Below are 26,227 nucleotides of genomic sequence, written 5' to 3' on the forward strand. Positions count from 1 at the left end.
AAATAAGAAAAAAAATGTTTTCTCCCAATAAACAATCAATTCAAAATACTGTATTGCTTTCAGAAATGTTAAACATATTAATGGTAAATATATATATCTGCTTTATTGGTTGTGTTTGGCTGTTTATTTAATTTAAATCAGTGAGTTTTTAATTTAAATCAGCTAAAAAAAAATAAAAATCATCCTATTTTGCATTTTCCTGACGTCCGTGAACAAAGTAGTAAACTCCCGCCTCCTCCGTCTCAGTCCCTTCCGGTTCGATCCAACATGGCGGCTGTTGACAGATGAAGCTTTGAGTCGGATTTTACTCATCGATTAGGTCGATTATTGACCAACTGTGACGGACAGGTTGTGAGTTTGTGATCCAGATCGAACCGGTTTGTCGGCGCAGTGTGAGGAGAGACGATCAAAGCGGCGGAAAAATCAATCAGAGGGAGAAACAAACACTGAGAAACAGAAAGAGGTGAGAAACTGTTTTCCTCCTCCTTCTTCTTTTGTGTTCCAGCACAAAGTTTCAGCTTCGCAGAAACCATCCATCGATAATTGATCGATGAGTGCTCTGAACAGCTGTTCTCCGTTTCCCCTCTAACAGGAAGTCAATGCTAAGGTTCTGTTCATGTTCTGGTGTCTGTGATCAGAGGCTCACCTGGACAGACCTGGTCAGACCTGGACGAGGTCATGGAGAAGTTCGGGATGAGCTTTGGTGGCGGTCCGAGCAGGAAGGAGCTGCTGGACACGGTGGAGTCCCAGAAGAAGCAGCTGATCCAGTACCAGACCCGCTTTAGGGATGTGGTCCGGGCCTACAAGAGCCTCCTGAAGGAGAAAGAGGCACTGGAGGCCAGCCTTAAGGTTCTAAGCGTGACCCAGGACCTGGACCTGACCCAGAAGGGTTCGACCATCGCAACACAGGAGCTTACCGAGGATGGCTGCTCGCTGCACAGCGAGGACAGCATGGACACGGCGGCGTCTCTGGACATGGCCAGTGAGACTACGAGAGGCGACCAGAGCGAGGAGGACCAGGCAGAACTGGGAGGAAGGCTGGTGGTATGTTCCTTTGACAACTGAACTTAAATCACCAGAACACAGTTAGAACTTGATGACATCACCATCGCCATAACGCTCTGATGATGTCATGTCTTATTCTCTGACTCCATGTTTGTTCTGCAGGGATCTGAACCCGATGGCAGCTCTGAGAGTGGCAGCGTGGGGACAGAGCAGCAGCAGGCTACACCCCCTCCCAGCATGGAGGCAGACCGCAGAGTCGCCCAGTTGAAGAGCCAACTGAGCACGCTCACAAGCTCGCTGGCCACGGTGACACAGGAGAAGTCGCGAATGGAAGCAAGCTTCCAGGCTGACAAGCGGCAGCTGAAACAGGAAGTTGAAGAGCTGCAGGAACATCTGGTCTCCGTGACAACACAGCACGAGGCGGAACTGCACAACCTGCAGCAGCAGCTTGCTGAAAGTCGCGCTCGCATCATTACGCAGCAGCACGAGCGCGAGCAGGAGCAGGGGGACCACGCTCAGCAGCTCCGCGAGCTACAGAGGCTCCTGCAGGCCGAGCGAGACCTCCGGCAGGACGCTGAGCTCCACCTCCAGGATGCCAGCACCGCCTTGCTTGTAACATCACAGGCCGTGGACCGGAGGACGGAGTCCGAGGCTCTCCTGCACCAAGTCAAGGAAGAGAGAGACGAGCTGAGGCGGAGGCTGCAGGCTGTCGAGGAGGAGCAACGAATACCCGACCCCAGAGTGGACGAGCTGCAGCAAGAATTGAACAAGCTGAAGAACCAGGTCCAGGAGCAGGTCCAGCTCGAGACCCGCAAGGTGAGCCCAGAACCAGGTCCAAACAAAGTCCCAATCAAACAGGTCCCAGTGAACCTGGTTTAACCACATTAAACAGTTTAAGCTCTAACAGACCATGTAAACTAGAACAGGAAGTGAGGTCATGTCTGTGTTCGTGTTGCAGGTGTGCGATGCAGAAGAGCGCGCTCGTGAGCGTGCTCAGTCGGCAGAGGCTCGGGTGGCGGTCCTGGAGCAGCGTGTATCGGAGCTGTCGGAGCTGCTGGGCTCGTGTGAGAAGGCGAGGCAGCGTGACCAGCAGGCAGCGCAGAGACTCCGCGATCGTGTGCTGCAGCTTGACACGGAGAACAAAACACTCGCCATCGCCGCCTCGAGCAGGGTGACCTCTGACCTCGGGCCAGACGAGCAACTGGATGTGGGGGCGCTGCGGGAGAAGCTGCAGAAGGTGAAGAAGTTGCTGCTCCTTGCGGCTCAGAGGAACCCCGACCAGAACATCCAGGACCTGGAGGTGGAGCCGGGTGCAGATGCGGCGGCGGCGGCTCTCGCCTATCAGCAGGAGCTGCGGCAGCTCAGGGATGAGTTTGAGCGCTACAAGGTGCGAGCGCAAGTGGTTCTGAAGAACAAGAACGCCAAAGATGGCTGCCAGGCACGGGAGCTGGAGGAAGTGCGCGACCAGCTTGCTGAGCTGCGTGAGAAGTACATAAACCTCCGCATGCAGAGTGACGAGGCCGAGGTCTGCCACCGCCAGCAGCTTGATGAGCGCCAGCAGCAGGCGGTGTCGCTGCAGCAGGCACACCGGCAGGAGGCGGAGCGTCTGGAGGCACTCCACCGTGATGAACTGTTGCAACTGGAGGCGGAGCTTCACAAGCAGCGTGAGCGCACTATGGCGTTGCTGGATGAGAAGGACCGCGAGCTGGAGAGGCTGCGGGCCGCTGCCGCCACACTCAGCTGGTCCAATCGTGCTCATAACACACCCGCTGACCCTAAAGAGAATGGCCCTGACACAGAGACCGACGCGATCAGCCAGGCACTGCGGCAGGCCACACCCAATGAGTCAACACTGCTGCTGTATGCTGAGCAGCTCGCACGTAAGGAGGTGGAGGTGGGTGCACTGCGGCGGCAGAAGAACCAGCTGGAGGAGGACACGCGCCAGCTGCAGGCACAACTCATTACAAACGCCGAGCGCCATGATGAGGAGGTGGCAGCCCTGCGGGACCGCCTCGAAAAACTGATCCGGGACCAAAGCCGCGAGGGCGCCAACATGGAGTACCTGAAGAACATTGTGTACCGGTTTCTGACGCTGCAGGACGCCAACGGGCGCCAGCAGACGCTCACTGCCATCCTCACCATCCTGCATTTCAGCCCACAGGAGAAGCAGGATGTCACGAGGCTGCAGGGCAGCACCTGGTGGGTGGGACGCAGGTAGAGCACCTGAGGAAGAAAACACTCACCTGCAGGAAGAACACCTGGACATCTGAGCCATTGAAGGCATGGCTTTGTGCTGCGCTTGAGGGCATTGTGTTTTTCATCTTCCTGGTGTTTCTCTGACGGTTTGCTGCTCTCTGAGCGTCTTGTGACTTCAAACACTACAAACACGTTAACATGTGACCTTCGCTGGTCAATCAGCTGATGTATATTTTTGATTCAGATTAAAATATTTTTCCTGCTTCAATCTGTGTCTGAGCATCAGTGAAGTGCCTTGATGATGACACAACTCTAAATACGATTTGCCTGGTCCAGCCTCTTCAGGTGAGATCACCTGTCTACAGCTGCAGTTCCTGCTTTTACCAGCCTCTGATTGGCTCTGGTCTGAAAAGGTGAAGCTAAATTCACTTAACAGGTAGAGTGCAAACTGTACACGATGGAAAAAGTTGATTTGTGAGGAACAGTGAACACACCTATGTCAGATTACAGGTAAAGGTGTTTTTGAAGCCTGAAGCTTTGTTTTATTTCATGTTTCTGACAGACATACACACGTCACACTGATCAAATACTTCACCACTGAGCTTCTCTAACATCTGTCCACATCTACAAACACTGCCTTCAGGTGCACAGAACAAAGACAGAAATGTTCATAAATGTGTTTGCACTGATCTTCACTCAGACGTTCAGATGTGGAGCCTTAATTATTTTTATATAAAATAAATAAGGAAAGAGAAAGAATCAGGAGGTTTCCTTCTCGAGGTCTGAAACTGAAGCATTAAAGAGCAGCAGCATGAAGATCAAAGGCTTATGATGACGCCGTCAGACCACAAGAAGTTACATTTCACCATGACATGAGAGGAAACTTAAAGCCTTTCTGTTCAGTCTGAATCCTGGAGGACATTAAAATAAAACAAACATGAATAAAAGTCAGAGGACAGGAAGTGCTCAGACTTTAATTTCAAAATAAAGGTTTACAAACAAACAGAAAGTGGAGCTTCATTCTTAGTGTTACATTCCGTTTGTGGAGATGATAGAAAAATACGACTTCTGTGAAACACGAACAGCCTGATTCCACCGTCAGAGAAACCAAAACACCAGAGCAGCAGCTCGATGGAGACAGGTAATAAAGTTTAAATAAAATTTAAATATTCCAAAAACTGAAGATTTGAGCCGATGTTGGTTTTTCTGTGGAGTGTGAAGATGCTGATGAACACAAGCGTGCGTCCTGGCTGTGGGGTTAGCTGTCGTCACGGTGACGCGCCTGTGCCGAGCACAATCTGCAGGTCGGCAGGCAGCGAGCTGATGATGGAGGAGATGAAAGAGTCGAGTTTGTCCATCACACCGTCTCTGAGCTGCAGCTGCTGACGTCGAGCTTTAATCTGAAAAGCCACACACACTTCCTGTCCTCAAAAACTAGACTTTTGACATGAAACCAACAAAGAAGAAGCAAACGATCCTAGTTGCAGGCCACCACCTCACTTTGGATTAAACCCAGATAAGGATCCTGAATTATTATCATAGCTTCATTTTCATAACAAAGTTTCATCTCTAAGCTTTAAAACAAGAAACCAGAAAATATTTTTCCCCCAGTCTCCTCTGTGGCCCAGGGCAGCATCATCTCCATCACAAATATGATGGATTTTACCCCAAACATGAACTTTTATTACAGGCAGACGTCCCAGCGTTAGTGAACGCTTTAGCGTCCATGGTCAGTGAACGCATTGTCAAGTCCAGCTTCAAACTATCAAACCATCTCACTTTTGATTTAACTCTCAGGTAACTAAAATCTTTTTCACCTGCAGTTTTAAGTTTTACTTCTTCAAATTAATTTTTATCCTAAGCTTTTTATCGGTAACACAATTTTACATGACACTTTTTTCCTGTCTAACAAACTTCCTGTTGGAACTCACCAGCTTCTCTCTGAGCTTCAGAATCAGATCCACAACCTCCACCTCAGACTTGTCTTTGGTCCATCCCAGCAGGTCCTGCAGAGGACACACCTGGATTAGGGGCTGCACAGCTGGCTGATGGTCGAGCATTTTCGCTCAGATAACTTACCGCATCGCAGATGACCTCCAGGTGGAGACTCTCTAGCTTCTGTGTCATCTCTCGGTGGCGGTGACGGTACCAGCCGTCAAAGTTTGGAGACCTGAAGAACTTCCTGAGATGGAAACAGGAAGTAGAAACTTAAAGACAGGAAGACAGAAAACACCTGGATCACTCACACCCGTGAGGCTCACCTGTACAGTCCTATCCAATCACCTCTAAGCAGAGAGGTGAGCTGCGGGCCCGCATGGTCCAATGTGGACAGGAACTCGTCCTGACTGAAGGGGCGGATCTGAGGCGGAGTCTGAACGGAAACAGGAAATGTGTAACACAAGACAGCACTGTGACCTCATCACCACCACTCATTTCCTGTTTACCTTCCAGGGTGTAACGGATCTCTGCAGGGGCATCAGACTCGCCATGTAGCGTTCCTATTAGACAAAACACGCTGCTTACTGAGAACTGCTCTGTGATTGGACAAGTTATGCTTACATCATAAAGTACAGGCAATGCGAGCTGATTGCGCAACTACTTACCAGGGGGATAATGAAACTCTGCGTGAGCTCCAACAGGTGTCGCCTCAGGATGGCGCTCTGCACCTCCGACGGCCGCTTCCTTTGGATCCCCTGCAGGTAAACAGTCAGTCAGCGACACTCTGCATTACCTGTGTGTGCGGTGTGCTCAGGTGTGCTCACCTTCAGCAGCCTCTTGATCAGGATCTTGTCCTTGTGCAGAAACGTCTTGTAAGCCGTGTAGATTCCTGCCAAAACAAACCTTCAGCATGACAGACATCTACCTGAGCTCAGGTACAAACACGCCCCCACCGGCTTACCTGGTTTGGTGTCAAGCGTTTTCAGCTTAGAAAGTTTCTTCACCTTCACCTGCTTCGGTAAATCACCTGGAAGACATCAGAGACAGCACGCATACGTGATTAAAAAGGTCACAACAAGAACGGCGAAGACGATCTGAACAGCACACGCCTGACAGCCATGGCACTTCACAGAAACAGGAAGCTCACAGTGAACACGCAGGAAGAGGAGGAATACGGCGTACCTGCCATCTTGACCTCTCCCAGCCGGACGATGTGAGGCCAGCTCTGAAACGTCTTGATGAAGAACGGGTTGGTGACGCCCAGCACGACGCTTGGTCTGAACAAGAGAAGAAGAAACAGGTAATCACACGTGAGGCTGGAACATCTGTCGACCGCTTTCCTAAACTTAGGCTTTAAGTGTCCCAAGGGTGTGTTTACAGCACAGGTGTGTTCAGGCTCCAGGTGAGCATGACTCACGGCGCCTGCGTCCTGGTGGTGTACTCCCTGAACTCGCTGTCATGGATGGTGAAATAGGGTCGGAAGTCGCAGCAGAACTTCAGAGGGCTGATGGAGCTGTGGACACACATCGTTATCATGGTAACAACAGAAACACCATACTCTGATTGGATGCTGGGGGCTCGTTGTGACCCCTCAGTTACCTGATGAGAGCCAGGACTGTTTCCGAAGAAACGGTGGGAGATGGAGCCATAACGACAAGCGGCTCCCCGAGCAAGGTAAGTTCCCAGAGCATCTGCAGGTGGATTAGAATGGACTGGAAACACCTGAGCAGGACACAGGTGAGACTGAGATTAACCAATCAGAGAGCACACCTACACTTGAGAAACATAGAACACCTTAACGAGTACTGACTTAAACAGGTCCAGCTCGTGGATGGTGGGCAGAAGGGTCGGCACCGGCAGCAGGTTCTGAGCATGCATACAAAAAACTTTATTAACAACAACAACAACAACAAGAATAAACATTATTAACAAGATCAAAGCAACAAGACCTCACCTCTTTAGCCGTCTGTCGCACCGGACTTCCCCCAGGTTTGTCGAATTTAGAAGGAATCCTCACCTGAAACATGAGACACACAAACACCTGTAAACCACATCCCTTCTGTCACCTGTGAGCCAGGCCACTTCTCTCCTCACCTGTAAGATAACGCCCATTACGGGCAGGTTGAGGGTCTGCCCAGGTACAGGTGAAGGCCATTGGTCGATCTCGTTACAAACTACGGGGATGAGCAGAGGAAAAACACGTTAAGGGCCATTCTGAAACCTGATTGCCTCCCAGATATGATCCAAGCATGATGTGATTACCTGCTTCAAGGCAGGGCTCATGCTTCTCAAAGAACTCAGGTGCAATGGTCTGCATCAGCGAGTGGAACAGGTGAGTGTATGGCAACCTTGACACCAGCACCAGGGACTGAAACACAGAGTCAAATGACTATCACCATCATGACCACCTGTGAGCAGGTGAATACAGGTGAACACAGATGTGTTTGGTGACCTTCTGGAAGTAGCCCCTCTTCACAGAGACGTCCTTCACTTGTCTGAAGTAGACGTAACCGAAGAAATGCGCCGTTTCTCTCTGACAGACAGAACAGAAATGTTACGCACCTGTGAGGCTGAAGCAATCAGCCATTCAGGAACCAGGTGAGTCTCACCTGCAGTGTGACGGGAGCGTCACGGTTGTAAAGGTCGTCTCTGAGCCTTGATGTTCGGCGACCGACAGACTGACGGAAGCGGAAGCTAAACTGAGTGTCCCCAAGGCACCCTGGGAAATAACAGACAGCCCACGTGACCTCTGACCTCCAACCTCTGACACCTGCAGTATTAATTAGCATTACCTCAGCTTACCTGAGTACGAGTCGGGGAAGGACAGGTAGCAGATACTGGTTTTCTGTCAACACGAAACAGAATCAGTGAAAGTGTAATCAACAACACTTACAGGTGATCAGGAAGCTGAAGATATTTACCTCTTTCTCTGTCAGCTTCACATCTTGAGGATAAACCAGCTGAAAGTAAACACAGGGGAAAATATTTCAGAATCTGCAGAAAATTCTGACGTTTTTAAGTTTTTCCGATCTGAGATAGCAAGAGAGGATTAATTAAACTTGCATATCGCCCTTCGTTATCCACAATCTTCTGATAAGCAGTTGCACAAAAAGTATAGTCTATAATATTTGAAACACTTCAGGTAATCGATTGGTTCTATGATGAGCTCAAGAGCAGTCTGATATTGTTATTATTTGTATTATATTACAAAATCTATCAGAATAATAATGAGAAAACAATGCGTTTTTTAAAACACGGATTGGTGCTTCTAGGCCAACATAGCTGTCTTTAATCCACAGACACAACTCCTTGAGTCCCACCACCAAACCCAGAATCCTGCTGATTTTACTTCTGCTGCCTTCCACGGATCCTTAACTGTCTCCTCCATTCAGTGTCTCAGTCATTACCACCTGTCCTTTACAGAGTATTCACATTTTAACACAGCATTCATCTTTATTTACCTCCACCATAAACGGAGCAACACCAGGTACAGGCAGGACAAGGCGAACACCGAGCGGTCAGATTTTTACGCTGATTGAATGAAAGCTGCGAGACGAGAATGTTTTCAGCCTGGTGTTTACCTGTTCAGGTGCGTTTCTCCACAGGTCACATGTGAACAAAGAATTCGGGGGGTTTAAATGGAGTTTGGTACAGACAGAGGAGCGGCTGTTTTTCAACTGAAATTACTCATCAAACCTCCGATCATCAGTGATCATTCATCATATCGATCACTAGCTATGCTAGCGATGCCAGGCTAACGTACCTCAATTGCTTGTCCGAGCTCCAAGTCGAACGTAACGACGCACGCGCACTCCAACCAGGAGGAGAAGCGGGCCCACCGGCTGCGGCTTTCCGCGCGCCCCGCCTCCTCCTGCTCCTCGTGTCGGGGAGAATCGGGACCGTCAAATGGGTCCATCACGACCGGACCAAAACGGCAGCAGCTCTGCGCATCACCATCCGAGCCTCCATCACCATCAGCGGGCAGAAGCCGGAGAGAGCTCCCCCTGTTGGACAAGAGAGAATGAACCCACACACACCGCTGCTGGAGAAAATCAAAGGCTGCCGGCTTTTATTTATTTATTTTACTAGTTTCTACTGATTTTTACTGCCTGTTACCCCAACAAATACATCCACACAAGTTTGATCTCTTATTATGAACAAATCGCTGCTTTCTGTAACTTATTACTTTTATTGTGAAAAGGCCGGATGCGTGCGCAGCGTGTTCCGGTAGATTACCGGCCGCGCTCAGCTCGGCTCTCCAGTCTCTCAGCTGTAACCGGACTGAACGTCATGTCTGACCCGTGCTCCTTTTCCTCGTTCACCAGGTGCGTCACCAAGCACCTGAACCTGCACCTGCACCTGGACTTCGACAGGCACGTAATCAGAGGGAGGGTGGCGCTGACTGTGGAGGCGCTGGAGGACCGATTCTCTACGCTGGTAACGTCAACGGGACGCGGGGGGTTAGCCTCGATCTAACTGAACCTTTAGTGCTCACCAGAGTCCAACTAAAATCCGCTGGATTTAAGGGGAGTGCGTGCTTAGAGGCGAGCACGAAGAAGTAACGAGCCGGGTCACACTGACGGTTCCTCGGGTGTTCCTCTGTGATCCGGCACCGTGCAAGCGTTAAGGTGTGCCTGATGATTAACTTTAACCTCGGGGAGTACCGGTACCTTAATTCCAGCTGTTTTTAAATGGAGTCTGGTGTTAAGGCGTTTTTACAGACTTATAAAAACAGTTTGTCACTCAGCTTTAATAAACTAACCTTACTGTTTTAAAGTTTTAAAACGTGATTTTACAAACTGAAGCTTCACATATTTACGATCTTTAAAACTCTAACTGTGATATAAATCATTTTTACTTAATTTTTACTTAATTATTGATCTTTATTCACGTCGCATTTAAATTGTGACGCTGTGTGACATCCTCGAGCTTCGGGACTGATCGGGTTTAATAACTGCTTTATTAAAACAAACTCGTTAACTTTAACCTGTTGTTTTGGAAAAACTGTGACAGGTGAGTATCTTTCAGATAGAACAGGTGTGTCCAGGCTAAGTTCTTTAAATTCCACAGAAGCCTGCACCCCTACTGGAAACTGTGGTTCAGTTCACTGTCTGTGGTTATTCTTGCGCTTTGTTACTTCACCATCGACTCTCACCCGTGAGTGTCAGATTTCAAATTTTGAATCAGTTCTGTAAATATATTCAGAGCATAAAAACTTAAAATGGCTCTTTTCTGGATGGAGTTTGGCGTGACACCAGTCAGCTGAAGCCGTGGACTGAAGTTTAGTAAAACAGGTGTGCAGGAGAGCAGACTTTTCACTTATTTGTTTTTAACAGTTTTCATAGCTCAGGTTTGATTCTGCAGCTGCAAGACGGTCGCCTGTAGAAAGGTAAATGTAACATTAAGCCCCCAGTGGTTTTCTGTCTTTCTACCTCCGTAATCCCCTCCCTTTTGCACCCATCTTTGGGTGCATGGTTGCTTAAGAGGTTAACCCTCACCTGTCCATAAGGCAGACAGATAGACACACAAGTAAAATAAGTTTTTCTTTGAATGGACTCTGGTGTGACGTGGCTCAGCTTTAAGACAGAGTGTGTAAGGTGACCTTTGTGCAGGTAGGACAGGTGAATATTTATCAGCAGGTTCAGGTGCTGACACAGCAGCTCGGTAACTGGGGTTTTCTGTACCACAGACTTTGGACAGCAGTGACCTGAGCGTGGTGTCGGTGACGGCCAATGGGCAGCCGGCACGCTTCAGCCTAGGGCCCAAACACAGCTTCAAGGGGACCCCATTGGAGATCACGCTGCCCTTTGACCTCTCCAGGTGACTCCGCCCTCCACTCTCTCTGTCCTTATGGCCTGTCTTTTCTAATTAAATTCTAACGTCTGCTGTCCAATCAGAGGGCAACATGTGATCGTGGAGGTGACCTATGAGACGTCTCCATCAGCAACAGCACTGCAGTGGCTCACGCCTGAGCAAACTGCCGGGAAAAAGCACCCCTACCTGTTCAGCCAGTGCCAGGTGAGCCATTTACCCTCACCTGAGCTATATCCAATATAAATGATTAAAATTTTCATGTTTAAATTTGAATTCAGAGAAATTCTAGATTTTTTCTCTTTTGAAACCTTTTTTAAGTTATAAAAGGTTAAAATAAAAGTTTTAAACTGAAGTTTACTGTAAACATATTTTTGGTTGATTACACCTGAAACGCTGCATACGAAAACCTTCAACAGAAAGAAAAGTTCCACTTTTTGTGGTTTTTCTGTGAACTGTTGAAACTTTGTGAAACTGCAACCATTAACAAACTACTTCCCTGTTATTCTCGTTTTCTACCTTCTTCAAACTGATTTCACTGCTTTGTAAAGTTTAAAGCCTCAGTCTGCTGCAGAGCGTCCTCTGTACAGACCACCCCTGAACACAACATGCAGCTAATAGCCTTGGTGCCCTCTGTGCTGTCTTACAGGCTCATCACTGCAGGAGCATGATCCCCTGTCAGGACACCCCATCCATCAAGCACACCTACTATGCTCAGGTAAACAAACACCACTGACATATTATTGATTATTAAAATTATTAATAATTGTTAAAAAAAAACACCTGAACAACATTCATAGCATCACCTCAGTGCCCAGAGCCTGATATTAGTCTCTCAGGTGTGTACTTGTGTGTGGGTACCTGTCCCTCAGGTGTCTGTCCCTAAGGACCTGGTGGCGGTGATGAGTGCAGTGAGAGATGGACAGGAAGTCGATCCTCAGGATAGTGGTCGGATCATCTACAGGTTCAGGCAGACGGTAGGGGAGTCTCTTTCTTCTCTTCATCACCTGACATCATCATCACCAGGCCTCAGGCGTGACTGTCCTCTGTTTGACCTCTGATCTCAGGTGCCTATGCCTTCCTACCTGATAGCCATTGTGGCTGGAGCTCTGGAAAGCAGGTACAGATTGTCTTACCTCTTCTGATGTCACAGCATCAGCTTCAGCAGGTAAACTTAACTCTGTGCTCTGATTGGTTGGCAGGGAGATCGGGCCAAGGACCAGAGTCTGGTCGGAGAAAGAGTTTGTGGACAAAGCAGCGTTTGAGTTCTCCGAGGTGAGAACCACAGACACACTGAGGCCACGCAAACAATGGAAAGAAGACACAGAACATGAGAACATACAAACATGAAAATATGAGAACATGTAAAACATACAAACATGTACAACATGAGAACACAAAAAAATGTAGAACATGCAGGACATAGAGAAGCTGGAGTGATGTTCGGGTGTTCCTTGTCTTTCAGACCGAAGCCATGCTGAAGACAGCTGAGGAACTGGCTGGACCGTATGTTTGGGGTCAGTATGACGTCCTGGTTCTCCCTCCATCTTTCCCCTACGGCGGCATGGAGAACCCATGTCTGACCTTTGCCACGCCCACCTTGCTGGTACGTACAAACAGGGGGCCAATCAGGTTGTTCATGATGTGTCAGTGTCATGAGACTGTTAGTTCTGATCAGCTATTTCCTGTCTGTTTTCAGGCTGGAGACAAATCTCTGTCTGGTGTGAGTACAAGACTCTTCCCACCTCACCATGTGATCATGCATTATAATTAAATTACCTTCCATTCCTGTCTGTGACTGTGCATGTGTCCTACAGGTGATTGCCCACGAGATCTCTCACAGTTGGACTGGAAACCTGGTGACCAACAAGACCTGGGAGCATTTCTGGTAAACAAACAAACAGGTGGAGCTCAGCTCAAGGGTCTCAGGTGTTTGCAGAGACGTGTAGAGAACCCATGGACGCCTCAGAAGATAAAATCTTAAAACCAGTTTTGAGACATGCTCTAAGTCACAAAACCCGATGCAACAGAACAGGCCCACATTTGCTCAGGTGTCCAGGCACTGTGTAGGTTTTCAGAGTGAAGTCACAGCTTTGGGACAGACACTTTGTGGAACTTATGGGTTCTCTGAAATGGGATCAACTCATGGTGGGGTTGGTTTACCTGGAAAGATTCACTCTGAGGTTAGCTGAACGAAAATCATCCAGGGAAATCATTAAGAAATACCAGCGTTTGAGGGTCAGGTGATGCAACGTATTGGCTGACCCGTCCCCACTGCTGACCCGATAGCTCGCTGAGACCGTCCTTTTGAAAATCTTTGATTTACTTTGGTTTTCACAAGGAAAAATTCAGACAACTGTTACAGCTGATTGACACACAAAGTGGTGGGAAGTACTGTAAAGGATTACCTAGGCAACCAGACATTGCATTTTCCACTGTCGGCTCCAACAAGATGCTTATTATTACGTCATTATTTGACGTCAGCATGTTTGTACCTTCAGGCTGAACGAGGGTCACACGGTCTACCTGGAGAGGATGATCGGCAGGTGTTTGGAGAGCGAACAGTTCAGGCAGTTCAAAGCCATCGGAGGCTGGAAGGACCTGCAGGACTCGGTGAGAACTCAAACATTATACACCTTCACCTGTGTCACATCCACAGTCTGACATGAGGCACGTTTTCCTTCCACTCACCTGTGCTCATCATATCTCAGGTGAACACCTTTGGAGCCAACAACCCTCTGACCAACCTGGTGCCCAGCCTGCAGGACGTCAGTCCTGACGATGCCTTCTCCTCCGTGCCGTACGAGAAGGGCTTTGCTCTGCTGTATTACCTGGAGGAGCAGCTGGGAGGGCCAGGTAACACCTGCACACTCCTGCACACTCACCTCTTTCCTGTTCAGTTGCTGACACACCTGTTGATCTGTTTTGCTCAGAGGTGTTCATGGGCTTTGTGAAGTCGTACATCCAGCGGTTTGCCTACAGCAGCGTCACCACAGAGGAGTGGAAAAACTACCTGTTTGCCTACTTCAAGGACAAGGTGAGGAACAACTGGACACTCAGGCAGAGTTACAGTGACTGGAGGGAAGGAACATCAGCTTGGCAGGTTTTGGTCAGAGGTCAGATTGTTACAAGAAAAGACAAATATTTACAGGGTGATCAGGCAGAAACTCCAGATGTGATAGATAGGTGGGTTCAAAGGTCAAGATGGAGCCTTGAGATGAGTTTTTGTGTCTCAGGTGGACATCCTGAACAAGGTGGACTGGAACGCCTGGATGTTCACACCTGGGATGCCTCCTGTTAAACCTCAGTAAGTACTCAGACTTCCATCTGGTCTCTGATTTCTAAAAACAATCTGATTCCTTTGTCCTGATTGGCTGTTGTTTCAGATACGATACCACGATGGCTGACGCCTGCAACGCTCTCAGTCAGAAGTGGCTCCAGGTGAGACCTGAATCTGGTGAGGACTCTTGAGTGATTTTATGTTCAGGCTCAAAGCTCCATCCTCTGTCCCCGTTCAGGCTAAAGACCAGGACCTGAACAGCTTCAAGCGGTCCGATGTGAAGACTCTGTCATCCCACCAGGTCATCGAGTTCCTGTCACTGCTACTGCAAGAGGTAACCACACTCCACATTAACTCCCTACAGTCCACTTCCGTTCACTCACCTGTTCCTTCCTTCAGGATCCGCTCCCTCTGACTCACGTGAAGAAGATGCAGGAGATTTACGATCTCAACGCCTATATGAATGCAGAGATCCGCTTCAGGTGAGTCTTTCAGCAGGTATAAATGGGACTTTCATTTTAAAACCTTCCCCTCCTTAAAGCCTCTTGGTGATTGGCTGTGCTCCCTCCAGGTGGCTGAGGCTGTGCGTCAGGTCCAGGTGGGAGGAAGCGGTTCCACTAGCGCTGAAGATGGCGACCGACCAGGGCAGGATGAAGTTTACACGACCACTCTTCAGGTCCTTACACTTCAACAGTAGTTTCACTAGAACAAAACTCCACATCACTGACCTTCATGTTTGTTTTTACCGTTTGTTCTATTGTTTCTTCTGTGTTTTTACTGTGCCTTTACCATTTTTACCCTTCCACTTTAAAGACTTATGAGGTATTATCGTCACCCTCCCGGGGACGTGGCATGAACACCTAAGTTTGTGAGTGTGATAACTCGAAAACAAGATGACATAAGAGTTTCAAATTGGTCCCATAGCTGTATCTACTAAAATTCTCAGACGAGATCAAGCTGACTGACCTTGGCCTTATTGCCAAGGTCAGAGGTCAAGTTTTCTAAAACTCTTGCAATGCAATAACTGAAGAAGGTTATCTAGGGTTTTCAAATTGGACCATAAGTTTCTACTAAAAATCTTGGATAAGTTTGAATCTGACTGACCTCAATCTCAAGGTCAGAGCAAGTTTTCTGAAAATCGTGTTAATCTGATAACTTGAGAACACGGTGATGTAGGGTTTTGAAATTGATACCCGAGGTGTGTCTGCTAGGAGGCAGCACTGATTCTCTTACTGTGTTTCTGCTGTTTTAATCATTGTGGCTGTGCTTCATCTTCAGGGAGGTGTTTAACTTTGAGAAGTTTCGTGATGAAGCTCTTCGAGTGTTTCTGGCTCATCGAGCGGGGATGCACCCGGTCACCTCCGGACTCGTCTCGAAGGACCTGAAGGTGGACGTCAGCAACGCCGCCAGTCAGTAACAGCAGAAACGAGTCCAGAACCAGTCAGAGACCAGTACCGATCAACTTCAGCGCCAAAGCAATATTATATCACAGCTGTTATTTCTTGGCTGGTTCTCTCTGATGAAAGTTTAATTGAATCCTCTTTTTCCTTTTTATTCCTTTCAAATATTTCGTCTTCAGCAGAAAAACAAGACGATTTTATAAAGAAATAAACTGAGTAAACTTTGGATTCTTGTTGTTCATTCAGATCTCAGCTGGGGTCACACAGGTCATGTGTGATCGTGTGCTGTTTGTAGTTTCAGTGTTTACATTTTCACTTTATTCTAATTGCACAAGTAGAAAATCGCTGGGGTTTTTATTATTTTAGGCATAAAAGGTACAGAAATGTCTGAAATACTTAAAAGCAGGTCTTAAGTGTTGCTTTAAGCATTCATGGAGGATGATTTGTGTTTCACACTGAGCTTAGCATCCCTCACACTGATATGTGTCAGGAAGTATTCACACTGATGCAAAAAGAAGACCTGCAGTAACTGGCCAGAGAACATACAGGAACAAAGAGCTAACAAATCAGTCATCTGGAATTATACTTTTAAGGTCACCTAATCTGGTGATCAGTGTATCTCAATATCATGAAAAATTACCTCAAATATTTGAATTAAATCTCTAAAAGGAAGTGTGCTGTTTCTGACCACTCCAAGCGTCAGGACATAGCTTGTTAACTTATTTAAATGTTCATTCAGATCCAAAAAGTCTCTGTTTACTCTCCTCTACCTGACATCCAGACTCACTTTGGGTATAAAAGCCACCTGTTCTGAACTCCGTGATGGAAACCTTAAGATAAAGGAAACATAACCATCACAGTGCTGTGCTGTCTTCACTGCTTTTAATTCTTTTGGCACTGAAAAGTAATTACCTTCAGATGACGACTTTGATGTTTGTAAAGCTGCAGTGTCAGACCCGAACATGAAGAAGGTTCACGTGTTGCGATAGAGATCTCAGAGCTTACCTAACACCACTGAACAGACAGTTTGAGGAAGAAAACAAAAGAATGACAACATTCAGAGGTCAGAGCCTGTAATTCACTTCCTCTTTCAGTTGGAGCATTAACAGGACAAACGTTTCACCATCATGTGTTGGGAAATGTGAAGCCACAGAAATAGTTACACAAGCATGCTCGAGAGGAGGAAGGAGAGCCGGGGCACCGCTGAGAGACAAAATATTTTAAATCTTCTAAACTGAAACCTCTGACATCAGACTGACATCTGCAGAAACAGGATGCTGTCAGAGGGTTTTCAGGCTGTTCAGAAGAATTAAACATCTGGTCTTCAGTTTCTGTTGGAAACACAGAAACTGCCAGACTGGAAGTTCAAACTACTGGAACATCTGGTGATCCAAACAGCTGTTTGTTACTAGAGTACAGGCTCAGATGCTCTACATGTACAGCTTTGAGCTTGAGGTCTGTGGACTCATTTGTCGCTTTTAAAAAACAGCTAAAAACTCATCTTTTTAAACTTTCTTTTGGTAAATTTTTTGTTTTTATGTTTAAGCTTCTGTGAAGCACTTTGTGATTTTTATCTTGAAAGGTGCTATACAAATAAAAATTTTACTTACTTACAAACTGAGGCCTGCTGGAGGACAACCAGCATCACCTGCAGGCCAGGTGATTTATTTTTTACTCTTCTGTGACTGAAGCTTCCAGATCTTTCTCTCACTGTGCATTGAATACAAAGCTGTATTCATAAGTCACAACTTATGTTCAACAATCAAATGTTATAAGGGAGGAATGGTTCATCGATCTTCTCAAAAAAGCTTAATGTGTTTGTATTTAATCATAATAATAAAATGTAATTTCTGAGCAGAAATGAGCAGAAAATGAGCCAGAATGTCAGAAATGAGAGGTTTATTTCACAGCACAGAGTTACAGTAATAACCATCATCGCCGCATGAACACATGTTATTGATCAGGTGGCAGGTAAGGCACACAGGTGATCTGATGGCACAATCAATAATCAATTAGATAAAAATGTCATTGAGGCTGGGTCACATGGTTCATCGGATGTTTTAAAACATTTTTTTTATTAAATATTAAAGTTTGTGAAATGCTCAAACATCTTTAGTGAGTCTTAGCTTATTTTAAGAGTTCCTAAACTTTATAAAAGAGTTTTAAAAACAGTGATATGAGACCAGAGGGTTCGGCCTCAAAGGATTTAAATACACTGTTTTAAATGTTTTAATATCAGGTTTAATATCTAAAATATTAGGAATGGGTCCAGTTCCTGTAGACAACCAGTTTCTAGTAGAATTAATTTGATTTATTAGTCTGCCTGCCTATTGAGCCCACTTTTGAGTTCTTGAACTCTTGCTGTCTAGTTTTTATATTTTACTCCTGACTGCTGGGGTGGAGCCTCCACAATTTTGTTGTGCATGTACAATGACAGTAAAGGGCTATTCTATTCTACTGTATTCAAACATTTGACACACAGCATGTAATTAATTAACTAGCATCTGAGACTGTAAACTCCTCAGGAAAGAGTTTACTGAGCTCAGATCAGAGGAGTTTACCCCTGTTGTCAGTAGAAAGAATGGAGTTTTAAGATAGCTCAGCACTGAGAGCTGAAGTCCACCTTTGTGTTCTCTCTCGAGGAGTTAGAGATATTTAAACTCTGCACCAGGACAAGCTGCACAAACACATCTTCATTTAGATTAGCTTACTTTTACTCCAGGTAGCAACAGTGGGTTATGGTAGCTGGTTAGCAGTAGCAGTAGCATGGTATTGGCTAGCAGCCATGTCAGTGTTCCATCACTATAGCTAATACAGGCTGTTAGCATTAGTACTAACTCCTGCAGTCAGAAAAGTGGAGGTTTTTTCCCATCTTCTCTGGCGTGAATGACATCATCACACCTGATTGGATGGTTCAGTTCAGACCATCCTGTATCTGTTTGGGTTCTGCTGGATTTAATCCATCAAGCTGCTCTGATGACTAACTTCTAAGGAAACATTAGAGGTCAGCTGATTTCAGACTAAGACATCCTGTTTCTGCTCGTGGGTAGTTTTTATGAATCAGTTTTAAAAAGTTAATAAATGTAATTGTTTCTCTCCACCTGGACTGTTTACCTGCACTAAACCAGACTCTCCTCAGGTCAACTCGACAGTTTGCAGTTTTAAACATATCATCCCTGCCTGCGTCCAGGTGGGTTTAAAGACCTCTGACAGGTGAGACAGAAAGTCTGACCGCCTCAGGTCCAGGTGAGTCCCAGTCCTCCGGACACCATCAGCTGCTCCAGGTCCCTGTCTTCCTGTCGCTCCTGCAGTCTCTGCTCCTCCAGCAGGGACACCAGAGAGTCTCTCTGCTCAACCACCTCCAGCATCTCCTCCAGGATCAGACGCTCCTCAGCCAGCTGCTCCTCGTCCTTCAGGTGGTCTGCATGCGCGTGGGAACACACACACACACACACGTGATCATCACACAGAAACACACAGGTGAGCAGGTGAGCTTGAGCTCTGATCTTGTCTGTGTTACCGTCCACAGCCATCCTCTCTCGGAGCTCCTGCTGCAGGCGACTCTGCCGGTCCTCCAGCTCCAGCTCTCGGGCGCTGAAACACAGCGAGAACCATCACAACCCAGGAATCTGCCCAGGTGAGAGGTCAAAGGTCACATACTCACAAGATCATGAGCTCAGCTTCATATCGGACCAGAGCGTTCTTCTGCTGGACCAGCTGGAACCACTGCTGCATCAGCGGCGGATTATCCAGTTTCCCGAGCCCTACACAGAAAACCGGGTTCAGCGCCGCATAATACCTGCTGTATATGTACTCCACAGGTAACCGGATATGTGAACTGACCTCCCAGGTGAAGCTCCATGTCTGCGCTTTGGCTGGATTCTCCCCAGTAATCTAACAGAAACACAAGCACAGGTGGATTAAAGTAGAAGCACACCTGAGTTCAGGTAGAACCAAGTAAGTTCAGGTATTCCTTTGGCCTGTATTTTCAGTACCTGCTTCTCCCCTCAGAGCTTTCTCCACCATCACTCCTCTCTCCTCCAGCTGCCTCTGTTTCTCTTCCACCTGCTGCAGCTGCCTCTGGATCATCTAAGACACAGAACGCATCATCAGGTAATCTCACCTGAACTCAGGTAACCTCAGCTGGACACAGGTAACCTCACCTGGGCCTTGTGGAGTCTTTTCAGTTCTTCCTGTTTGGCCTGTCTCCTTGCGGCTCTCTGAACCCGTCGCGTGATTCTGGTGTCCAGGTCATCGTCGTCATCCTCACGCTCCCTCTGGAACATGGTTTCCTTCACGCTCAAACTGGATGCCTCCTTCGGCTGGACCACGACCCCCACCACCTCCGTGGGGCAGGAAGACTGGCCGTCAGAGTCCTGTAGCGGGACTCTGTCTTTTAGGGGGCGTCTCTGAAACAGCAGTGCGTAAGCATCAGGACAGGAAGTGAAACTGCTGGACCACCACAACCCTCAGAGGATCAGGTGTGTGTACCTTGATGGCGTATGATCGTTTGAAAGCCAGAGCGTGAGGAACGTATGGCGGCTGATTGCAGGAAGAAGAAACACGGAGGACAGAAAACAGTCAAACTGATAGACGAGACGTGAATCTACGTCCATTTAAGTCTCGGGTAGTTTCAACAAGTCGGTATGTCGGTCGAGTTTAAAGTCAGTCTGGTCATTGTGTGTCAGGTGATACCTCCTGGTTCTTCTCCTCCTCCTCGATGGCAACCCTCTGAATTTCATTGGTCAGGTCAAGCAACTCCAAACGCAGCTGCAAAAGAAGACTTCAGGTGAGAGACCCAGTCTAGGTGTTAGTCTGACCCCTATCCTTATCCCTTAGTGAGTCTGGGTATGATTTAGGTCTCAGATTGGTTGGAATAATGCTGAACTCTGATTGGTCGGAGTGCTTACGTTGTTTTGGGGCTTCGGGGAACATCTCTGCAACACGGTGGATGAATCAAGATCTGACACCTCTGCTCTCACATCTGGACAAAGAAGGTACAGGTATTACATCATCACAGTGACATCACACTGACTAAAGGTGTTGTTATTATGGTCACCTGTGAATCTCTGACTGGCTGTTTTCTCCTTCGCCCTCTCTGCAGGTAAAGTCCCACCCCCCTTCTTCTTCTGCTCATTCTTGTTTCCAGAAAACACAGTCTTTAATAGATTTCTGGCTCCAACCCCTCCCAGCTCCATCTCCCCAGGGGGAGGAGCCTCTCTGAGCATCTTAAAGAGGAGAGCCCTGCCCCCAGGCTGCAGGGGGGGGAAGAGGAGTCTAGGGGGGAGGCTATGAGCTTCTCGCCGTCTCGTCGTCCTCCTCTTCCTCCTAAATGTCCCTGGGTCCTCCTCTGACCCCTCCCCTTTCTCTTGCAGGAGGAGGGGCCTATTTTGCGGCAGTTCAGGTGTGATGTTGTCAAATGAGCCCCGCCCACTGGCAGCAGGTGTCTCCATGACAATGGCAGGTTTGAGTGGCGCTCTGGCTCCATCCTCAATGTGAGGGGAGTCAGGTGTGGTGATGAAGGAGGCTGTGCTGGCGGTGGTGGCGACAGGGTGTGGAGTCACAGATGAGTTCATGGAAGAGGTGGAGTCAGGCTGAACAGGTGTGTCAGAGCTGTAAGGAGCAAGCTCCGCCTCTGAAGGGAGGAGATAGTGTATGAAATAATGTGTATATGCACTCTGTACACACACACACACACACACACACACACACACACACACACACACACACACACACACACACACACACACACACCTTTTACTATTAATGTTTATTGATGTGAATGAATGTGAGGCAGCGAGAGTAAAGATTAGAACGACGGCCTTTAGAAGCAGCAGCTGAGCTCACAACGAAAAGGAAGCTGACTTTGAACTTTGTGTCACACACTCATCAGGTCAGTGTTTGAGTTTTAATAACTTCCTGTCCCCGTCCTCTGATCCTCGCATGGAGCACTGCTGTCCTTTCATTCCATTTTTAATGAAATTAGAATTTAAATTTTGCTGTTGTTACACACACACACACACACACGCACAGAGTTAAACATTCATGTTAAACATGGTGGTTATTCTAAAATCTGAGGTTTTATAAAAGGAGTTTGGTTAGCAGGTTCAGGTAGGTGCTACCTGTCTCCTCCTCTAACAGGAGCCATAAGCCCGAACGGCGCTCCATCTCCCAGGGGTCGTACTCCCCCTCTACCAGCAGGGGGAGACAGACAACAGCACATCTCAAACTCAAGACCCCTACTTCACACCCAAAAACTCACAAAGACTTTAACTCACCATCGCTGGACTCCATGCCACTGCCTTCCTCCTCCTCCTCCTCCTCCTCCTCCTGGACTTTCAGGTAAAGCTGCAGCGTTTCTCTCGATGAAGATCTCGTCTCGTCTGAGGTTACACAGCCTCCTCCCTCTGCCTCCTCCTCCATATCTGACTCTGAACTGAAAACAGGAAACATAAAACAGTTGGGATGGAGGACCAACACTGCCAACCAAACAAACTAAATTCACTTTAATTTGTTTGGTGAAGCACAGCCACAATGATTAAAAAAATTAGAGCCATAGCTAGATTGATTAAATATTTACAGATTAGACTAGAATTTTTTTTTAAAAAGGCAACATTTTAAATTCAAAAGTCAAAACAATTTAAAAAAAATCCTACAAACATTTAAAATTTTGTGGGGTCTAAATACACAAATATAACATAAATTTTTTAAAAACAACTTCCCTTTTATTGTAATCTTTATTTTGATGTAAACATTTAAGTTTCTTTATTAATTCGTACTTTTCACACCACAAAATATTTCATATTGAAGTTTTTACAGTAAAACGTGTGTGACCTCCAGCTCTTTACATCCAAGACATGTTTACTGACCCCCGTATGGAGCGGTGATTCCCAGCATTCAGCAGAAAGGCTGAAGCATTATTAAAGCCAAGGCTGTTTTTTTCTATTTCCTGAGGATACCGACCTTCTGGACCTGGACCCTGTCTGATTGTCGGTGCTCAGGTTGAATAGGTTCAGGACCTCCTCGGAAACCTCCTCCAGCTCCTCCTGTAGCTCCACCTCTGAGCACCGGTGCCAGATTTCCAGCTCGATCCTCTCCGGCGTCGCCGCCATTACAGAAGCAGCTGCCAACACACCAACGCAGCCACACACACACACAGACACACACAGACACACAGACACACTAAAGCCCACATCGATTCCTGTTTAAGGAGCGCGCTCAGTGTGAACACGTATGGACACTGAAAGCACACACACAGGTGAAGCTAGCTCACCTGAGGATGGTCGGCGGCCTGCTGAGATCAGAGAGTCAGACAGAGATGGCGCCGAGCTCTGGGACCCCTTCAAAGACAAAGATATGCGTTTATTTATTAGTCCTGTAATTATTCCAACTCTAAAACTCAAAGTTTTCAGTAACTCTGATTCTAAATTAAATTTACAAAAATAGTTTTTTTCACATTCTTTTTCTAAAATGAGTTTAGCAGATGAACTTTATTAAATCATTATTAGAATCATTATCTTTATTTTTCAAAGGCGAAATATTTGCTATTTAGGATTTAAAGGTTGAAAAAAACTTATACAGGTGATTGAAGAAAGGTCTAGTTTTCCTTTTGTCATTATTTCTTCTGTTAATGTGTGTTTTTATTATTTTTGAACTGAACATTTCTGGCATGATCGATCTTCCGTACTGACTCGCTAAACAGTGATGATCCTGAACAGCTTACCTGCCGTGAACAGAAACACCTGAACTGATCGGTTCCACAGGCAGGTAGCTGCTCCTGTCAGAACTCCATTCAAGGTCCAGCCACACAACACCACCACCACCACCCTGACCTCCAACTAAAATTACCACCTAAAGAGCATCTGATGACCTGTTCTACCTTCCAGGGCTTGAACTAATAAATTGCCCACACCTGCAGGTCAGGTGCACACAGATAATATCACGATGAAAGTAAAAGTGGTTCTTACGATTGACGTTCGGTGTGACGTAGCTCTGTCAGATGGCGTCGGCCTCTTCCTCACGGCTTGAGCACTTAGGTGACATTCGGAGCGTTGCATGCAGTAAAACCTCCCTGAGACACAGAGGACGACAGACAGGATGTCAGGACAGGTGTGTGTCTCACACACACAGGTATCTCACACAGAGAGATGTGGAGCGTATCTTGCAGCCCTCGTCTCTGAAGGCTTCCCAAAATTTATGTTTTTATAGCAACCTTCACACCGACTCCCGCCTCGACTTCAAACTCATCGGTCATGTGATCACTGTGCTCTCATTGGCTGCTGAGCTGCAGAATTCAGCTGTCAGACCCACAATAGACATTTTGTGTGGTTAAAAATGTGGTGTGGAAATGTGTGGCGGCGAGGCTCGGGGCTCCGATCACATGACACCACCACCTGACAGTAATCAGAGTACTGCAGTGATGGGCAGAAAAATCAGAGCGAGTCTGCAGGGCAGGTTGTGTGTTGCTGGGGTCAAACATTTTCTCCCCACTCATGAATCGGCAGATCTGAGACTCAGACACTAATCAGATTGTTTTTGATACACGATTATGAGTCTGCTAACGAGTTACAGAAGTACGGAGGTGAGGGCGGACCTATGTCTCTGAAGGTTTCTGTTGCTTTTTCATTTTTTTGAAATCTATCTTGCAAATAAAATGACTTCAAACTACAGGTGGCCTGATGCACAGCAGGGGGTCTGGGCTTCATCAGCTGTTCATTACCCGGTCCACTCAGACACTCAGGGGGTCCTTCTTCCACCCACAGCCACGGGAGAACCACCTGTTACCCTTCCGTACACGTTTATGGACCGAGTCTCAGGTGAGTCTGGGTCCAAGTAGGTAGTCCACATGAAAACACATTCAGACTGTGAGAGCCAGGGGCGGAGCGTGGGGGTGGCTTACTGGGCTTAAGCCCGGGTTGTTTTTTCAGAAGCCCGGGGTCTTTTGGAGGGTAATTTTTTCATAGTTAGATGCCTGGCTGACAACTGTATAAAACAAAAAGTACACACAATATTCGAAGCACATAGTGCACACTGTGGGAATTTACGACTGTGCGTGAATCCCCCCTGATATTGGTATGATCCGAGCTCAGGCACTAAGCAACTGAGCGAGGGGGCGAGGCAGCTGCTGCCTGTGAGTGCGCTGTTGGAGAAACGGAGCCAGCCATACTAAGGAGAGCTTAAGTTTGAGCAGGTACCAAAGCAAATCATTCGTACCGTACAAATAATGTAAATATGACGGTGCATCACGAAAGATTGATATCAAACTGATCACTTGACCCATATTAGTTACTTGCTCTTCAAGTGAATCAACAAATGGCGAAATGAAAAGCCGAACAACAACAATGCTGTTTCTTTAGAGAGTCTTAGCTTACGTGTGTGTTTATTTCATATTTTCTGTTCTTACCCTCCCCGACTAAATCGGTTTCAGTTATGTACTGAAATATAAGAATGGACATTAGAGGGTTCTTTCAAAGAAAAAACTCAGGTAAATGTTATTTTATATATCATGCTTACTATGTTGTTCAGTATATTTCTATGCAAAACAAGAGGGATTTCAGTACACAGCAGGATATTCACATTTGTAACCAGACATTTACATACACTTTAGGGAGAAAACATAAAACATTTTTACTGTACAACATCAATTTAGAGTAAAGCTTTGTTTTAGATAAATATTGAAATATATTTTGAATTAGTTAAATGTCAGAATAAAGAGAGACAGAGCTGTCTATTTTTATCACTTTGATCAAATTTAGGAGCACATGTACACTAAGTTTGTTAATTAATAAAAAAAACTCCAGACGATTCCATTGTGAGCTGAAGAAGCTTCTGATAGGTTAGTAGAGTCCATGTGAGTAAACTGGTGGCACAGCTGTGGATGCATATAAGGCAAAACACAGAGCCTGTTTCTTTGACATGGGAAAATCAAGAGATGTCAACCAAAACACCAGGAAAAGAATTGTGGAGCTCCATAAGTGTGGCTCAGTTTTGCATACAATTTGGTGCCATTTACAATTAAGAAATACAGATAGTTTCTCTCTTTACTCTTAAAGTTAACAAATATGTTTTTTTATATTTATCAATCTAAAAAAATAAACATTTAGTCTGATTTGATGTTACAATTAAAAAAGTGTTTTTATCTGAAGAGTTTGTAAATATGTGGTTTCAACTGTATATTTGATGATTGTCAGCACAAAGAGGGAGAGAGAGGAACAGAGAGGGAGAGAGAGGAGAATGGGGACAGAACAGAGATGGAACAAGAGCAGGTGAGACACACATGTTAGTCAAATGGTTGTTTACTAAAAGTATCACCGTATCATAGGTACTCATGTATCTCGTACCTAGTGTTTCTTTTTAGGTTTGTTATTTTTCAAATTTTACATTTATTAAGTTCTGCAGGCTTGTTTGCACAACAAAGATAAATAATTATATAAACTTTTCTCAATCTAAATAGTTTACTTTGGTAGAATTAAAAAATAAGTGTAGTGCAGGTCTATGATGATTTTTAGTGCTACTATCATCTAGTTTTGATTCTTGTTCTGTCTTGGTTAAATCCCAAGTAGTCCTGATTTTGAACTGTTGTAGTCCTGTTTTAATT

At 46.4% G+C, this 26,227-nt stretch overlaps 4 protein-coding genes across 11 annotated transcripts in view; 2 read left to right on the forward strand and 2 right to left on the reverse strand.

Annotated features, from left to right (window-relative positions):
• The first annotated feature begins 255 nt into the window (after window positions 1–255).
• Window positions 256–3,469, forward strand: gcc1 (GRIP and coiled-coil domain containing 1). Of its 2 annotated transcripts, none has more exons than XM_085386192.1 (4): window positions 256–463; window positions 593–1,044; window positions 1,168–1,821; window positions 1,964–3,469. In XM_085386192.1, the coding sequence occupies exons 2-4, from the start codon at window positions 679–681 to the stop codon at window positions 3,221–3,223; spliced, it is 2,280 nt and encodes a 759-aa protein (XP_085242318.1). In that variant the 5' UTR covers window positions 256–463; window positions 593–678; the 3' UTR covers window positions 3,224–3,469. The 2 variants fall into 2 exon arrangements, with proteins under 2 accessions (XP_085242318.1, XP_085242319.1); XM_085386193.1 differs by having other exon boundaries at window positions 639–1,044.
• Window positions 3,470–4,149: 680 nt separating this feature from the next.
• dennd6b (DENN/MADD domain containing 6B) lies at window positions 4,150–9,200 on the reverse strand. Its single transcript, XM_085386195.1, has 20 exons — window positions 8,903–9,200; window positions 8,061–8,099; window positions 7,942–7,984; window positions 7,749–7,858; window positions 7,592–7,672; window positions 7,402–7,507; window positions 7,234–7,313; window positions 7,094–7,156; window positions 6,950–7,005; window positions 6,739–6,861; window positions 6,557–6,652; window positions 6,322–6,416; window positions 6,101–6,166; window positions 5,964–6,028; window positions 5,805–5,894; window positions 5,646–5,699; window positions 5,463–5,572; window positions 5,281–5,383; window positions 5,133–5,207; window positions 4,150–4,601 (listed from the first exon to the last, which is right to left on the reverse strand). Exons 1-20 carry the CDS (start codon window positions 9,053–9,055, stop codon window positions 4,470–4,472), a joined length of 1,740 nt encoding a protein of 579 aa, XP_085242321.1. The 5' UTR covers window positions 9,056–9,200; the 3' UTR covers window positions 4,150–4,469.
• Window positions 9,201–9,330: 130 nt separating this feature from the next.
• lta4h (leukotriene A4 hydrolase) lies at window positions 9,331–15,856 on the forward strand. Its single transcript, XM_085386194.1, has 19 exons — window positions 9,331–9,576; window positions 10,829–10,959; window positions 11,037–11,157; window positions 11,600–11,668; window positions 11,823–11,927; window positions 12,018–12,070; window positions 12,153–12,225; window positions 12,416–12,556; window positions 12,650–12,673; window positions 12,768–12,838; window positions 13,452–13,563; window positions 13,662–13,806; window positions 13,884–13,987; window positions 14,187–14,257; window positions 14,337–14,391; window positions 14,469–14,564; window positions 14,630–14,712; window positions 14,802–14,906; window positions 15,509–15,856. The coding sequence occupies exons 1-19, from the start codon at window positions 9,346–9,348 to the stop codon at window positions 15,645–15,647; spliced, it is 1,929 nt and encodes a 642-aa protein (XP_085242320.1). The 5' UTR covers window positions 9,331–9,345; the 3' UTR covers window positions 15,648–15,856.
• Window positions 15,857–17,519: 1,663 nt separating this feature from the next.
• Window positions 17,520–26,227, reverse strand: part of LOC146649546 (protein-methionine sulfoxide oxidase mical3b-like) — a 32,233-nt gene continuing 23,525 nt past the window's right edge. For 6 of the 7 annotated variants that reach the window (XM_085386386.1, XM_085386392.1, XM_085386390.1 and 3 more), the window contains 14 exons: window positions 23,598–23,701; window positions 22,904–22,970; window positions 22,594–22,753; window positions 21,909–22,066; window positions 20,690–21,265; window positions 20,541–20,614; window positions 20,326–20,400; window positions 20,122–20,172; window positions 19,794–20,039; window positions 19,626–19,719; window positions 19,474–19,524; window positions 19,295–19,394; window positions 19,151–19,224; window positions 17,520–19,051 (listed from right to left, as the gene is read on the reverse strand). In XM_085386386.1, the coding sequence (XP_085242512.1) occupies window positions 18,867–19,051; window positions 19,151–19,224; window positions 19,295–19,394; window positions 19,474–19,524; window positions 19,626–19,719; window positions 19,794–20,039; window positions 20,122–20,172; window positions 20,326–20,400; window positions 20,541–20,614; window positions 20,690–21,265; window positions 21,909–22,066; window positions 22,594–22,753; window positions 22,904–22,970; window positions 23,598–23,701 (2,015 nt within the window). In that variant the 3' untranslated portion in view covers window positions 17,520–18,866. The remainder of the gene's footprint in view (window positions 19,052–19,150; window positions 19,225–19,294; window positions 19,395–19,473; window positions 19,525–19,625; window positions 19,720–19,793; window positions 20,040–20,121; window positions 20,173–20,325; window positions 20,401–20,540; window positions 20,615–20,689; window positions 21,266–21,908; window positions 22,067–22,593; window positions 22,754–22,903; window positions 22,971–23,597; window positions 23,702–26,227) is intronic. The other variant, XM_085386388.1, reaches the window with a different exon arrangement.

The sequence above is a fragment of the Rhamphochromis longiceps genome, linkage group LG17 (genome assembly GCF_057381845.1).
Source record: "Rhamphochromis longiceps isolate RC_006_pf linkage group LG17, R_longiceps_female_GT1.1, whole genome shotgun sequence".
Lineage (NCBI taxonomy): Eukaryota > Metazoa > Chordata > Actinopteri > Cichliformes > Cichlidae > Rhamphochromis > Rhamphochromis longiceps.

Coding starts and splice junctions, on each gene's coding strand:
- gcc1 (XM_085386192.1), top strand. CDS start 679: ATGGAGAAGTTCGGGATGAGCTTTGGTGGCGGTCCGAGCAGGAAGGAG. Junction 1,045..1,167: donor AACTGGGAGGAAGGCTGGTG/GTATGTTCCTTT, acceptor TTTGTTCTGCAG/GGATCTGAACCCGATGGCAG. Junction 1,822..1,963: donor TCCAGCTCGAGACCCGCAAG/GTGAGCCCAGAA, acceptor TTCGTGTTGCAG/GTGTGCGATGCAGAAGAGCG.
- lta4h (XM_085386194.1), top strand. CDS start 9,346: ATGCGTGCGCAGCGTGTTCCGGTAGATTACCGGCCGCGCTCAGCTCGG. Junction 12,674..12,767: donor GAGACAAATCTCTGTCTGGT/GTGAGTACAAGA, acceptor TGTGTCCTACAG/GTGATTGCCCACGAGATCTC. Junction 14,907..15,508: donor TTTACACGACCACTCTTCAG/GTCCTTACACTT, acceptor CTTCATCTTCAG/GGAGGTGTTTAACTTTGAGA.
- dennd6b (XM_085386195.1), bottom strand. CDS start 9,055: ATGGACCCATTTGACGGTCCCGATTCTCCCCGACACGAGGAGCAGGAG. Junction 6,862..6,949: donor CACGAGCTGGACCTGTTTAA/GTCAGTACTCGT, acceptor TGTCCTGCTCAG/GTGTTTCCAGTCCATTCTAA. Junction 6,653..6,738: donor ACAGTCCTGGCTCTCATCAG/GTAACTGAGGGG, acceptor GTGTGTCCACAG/CTCCATCAGCCCTCTGAAGT.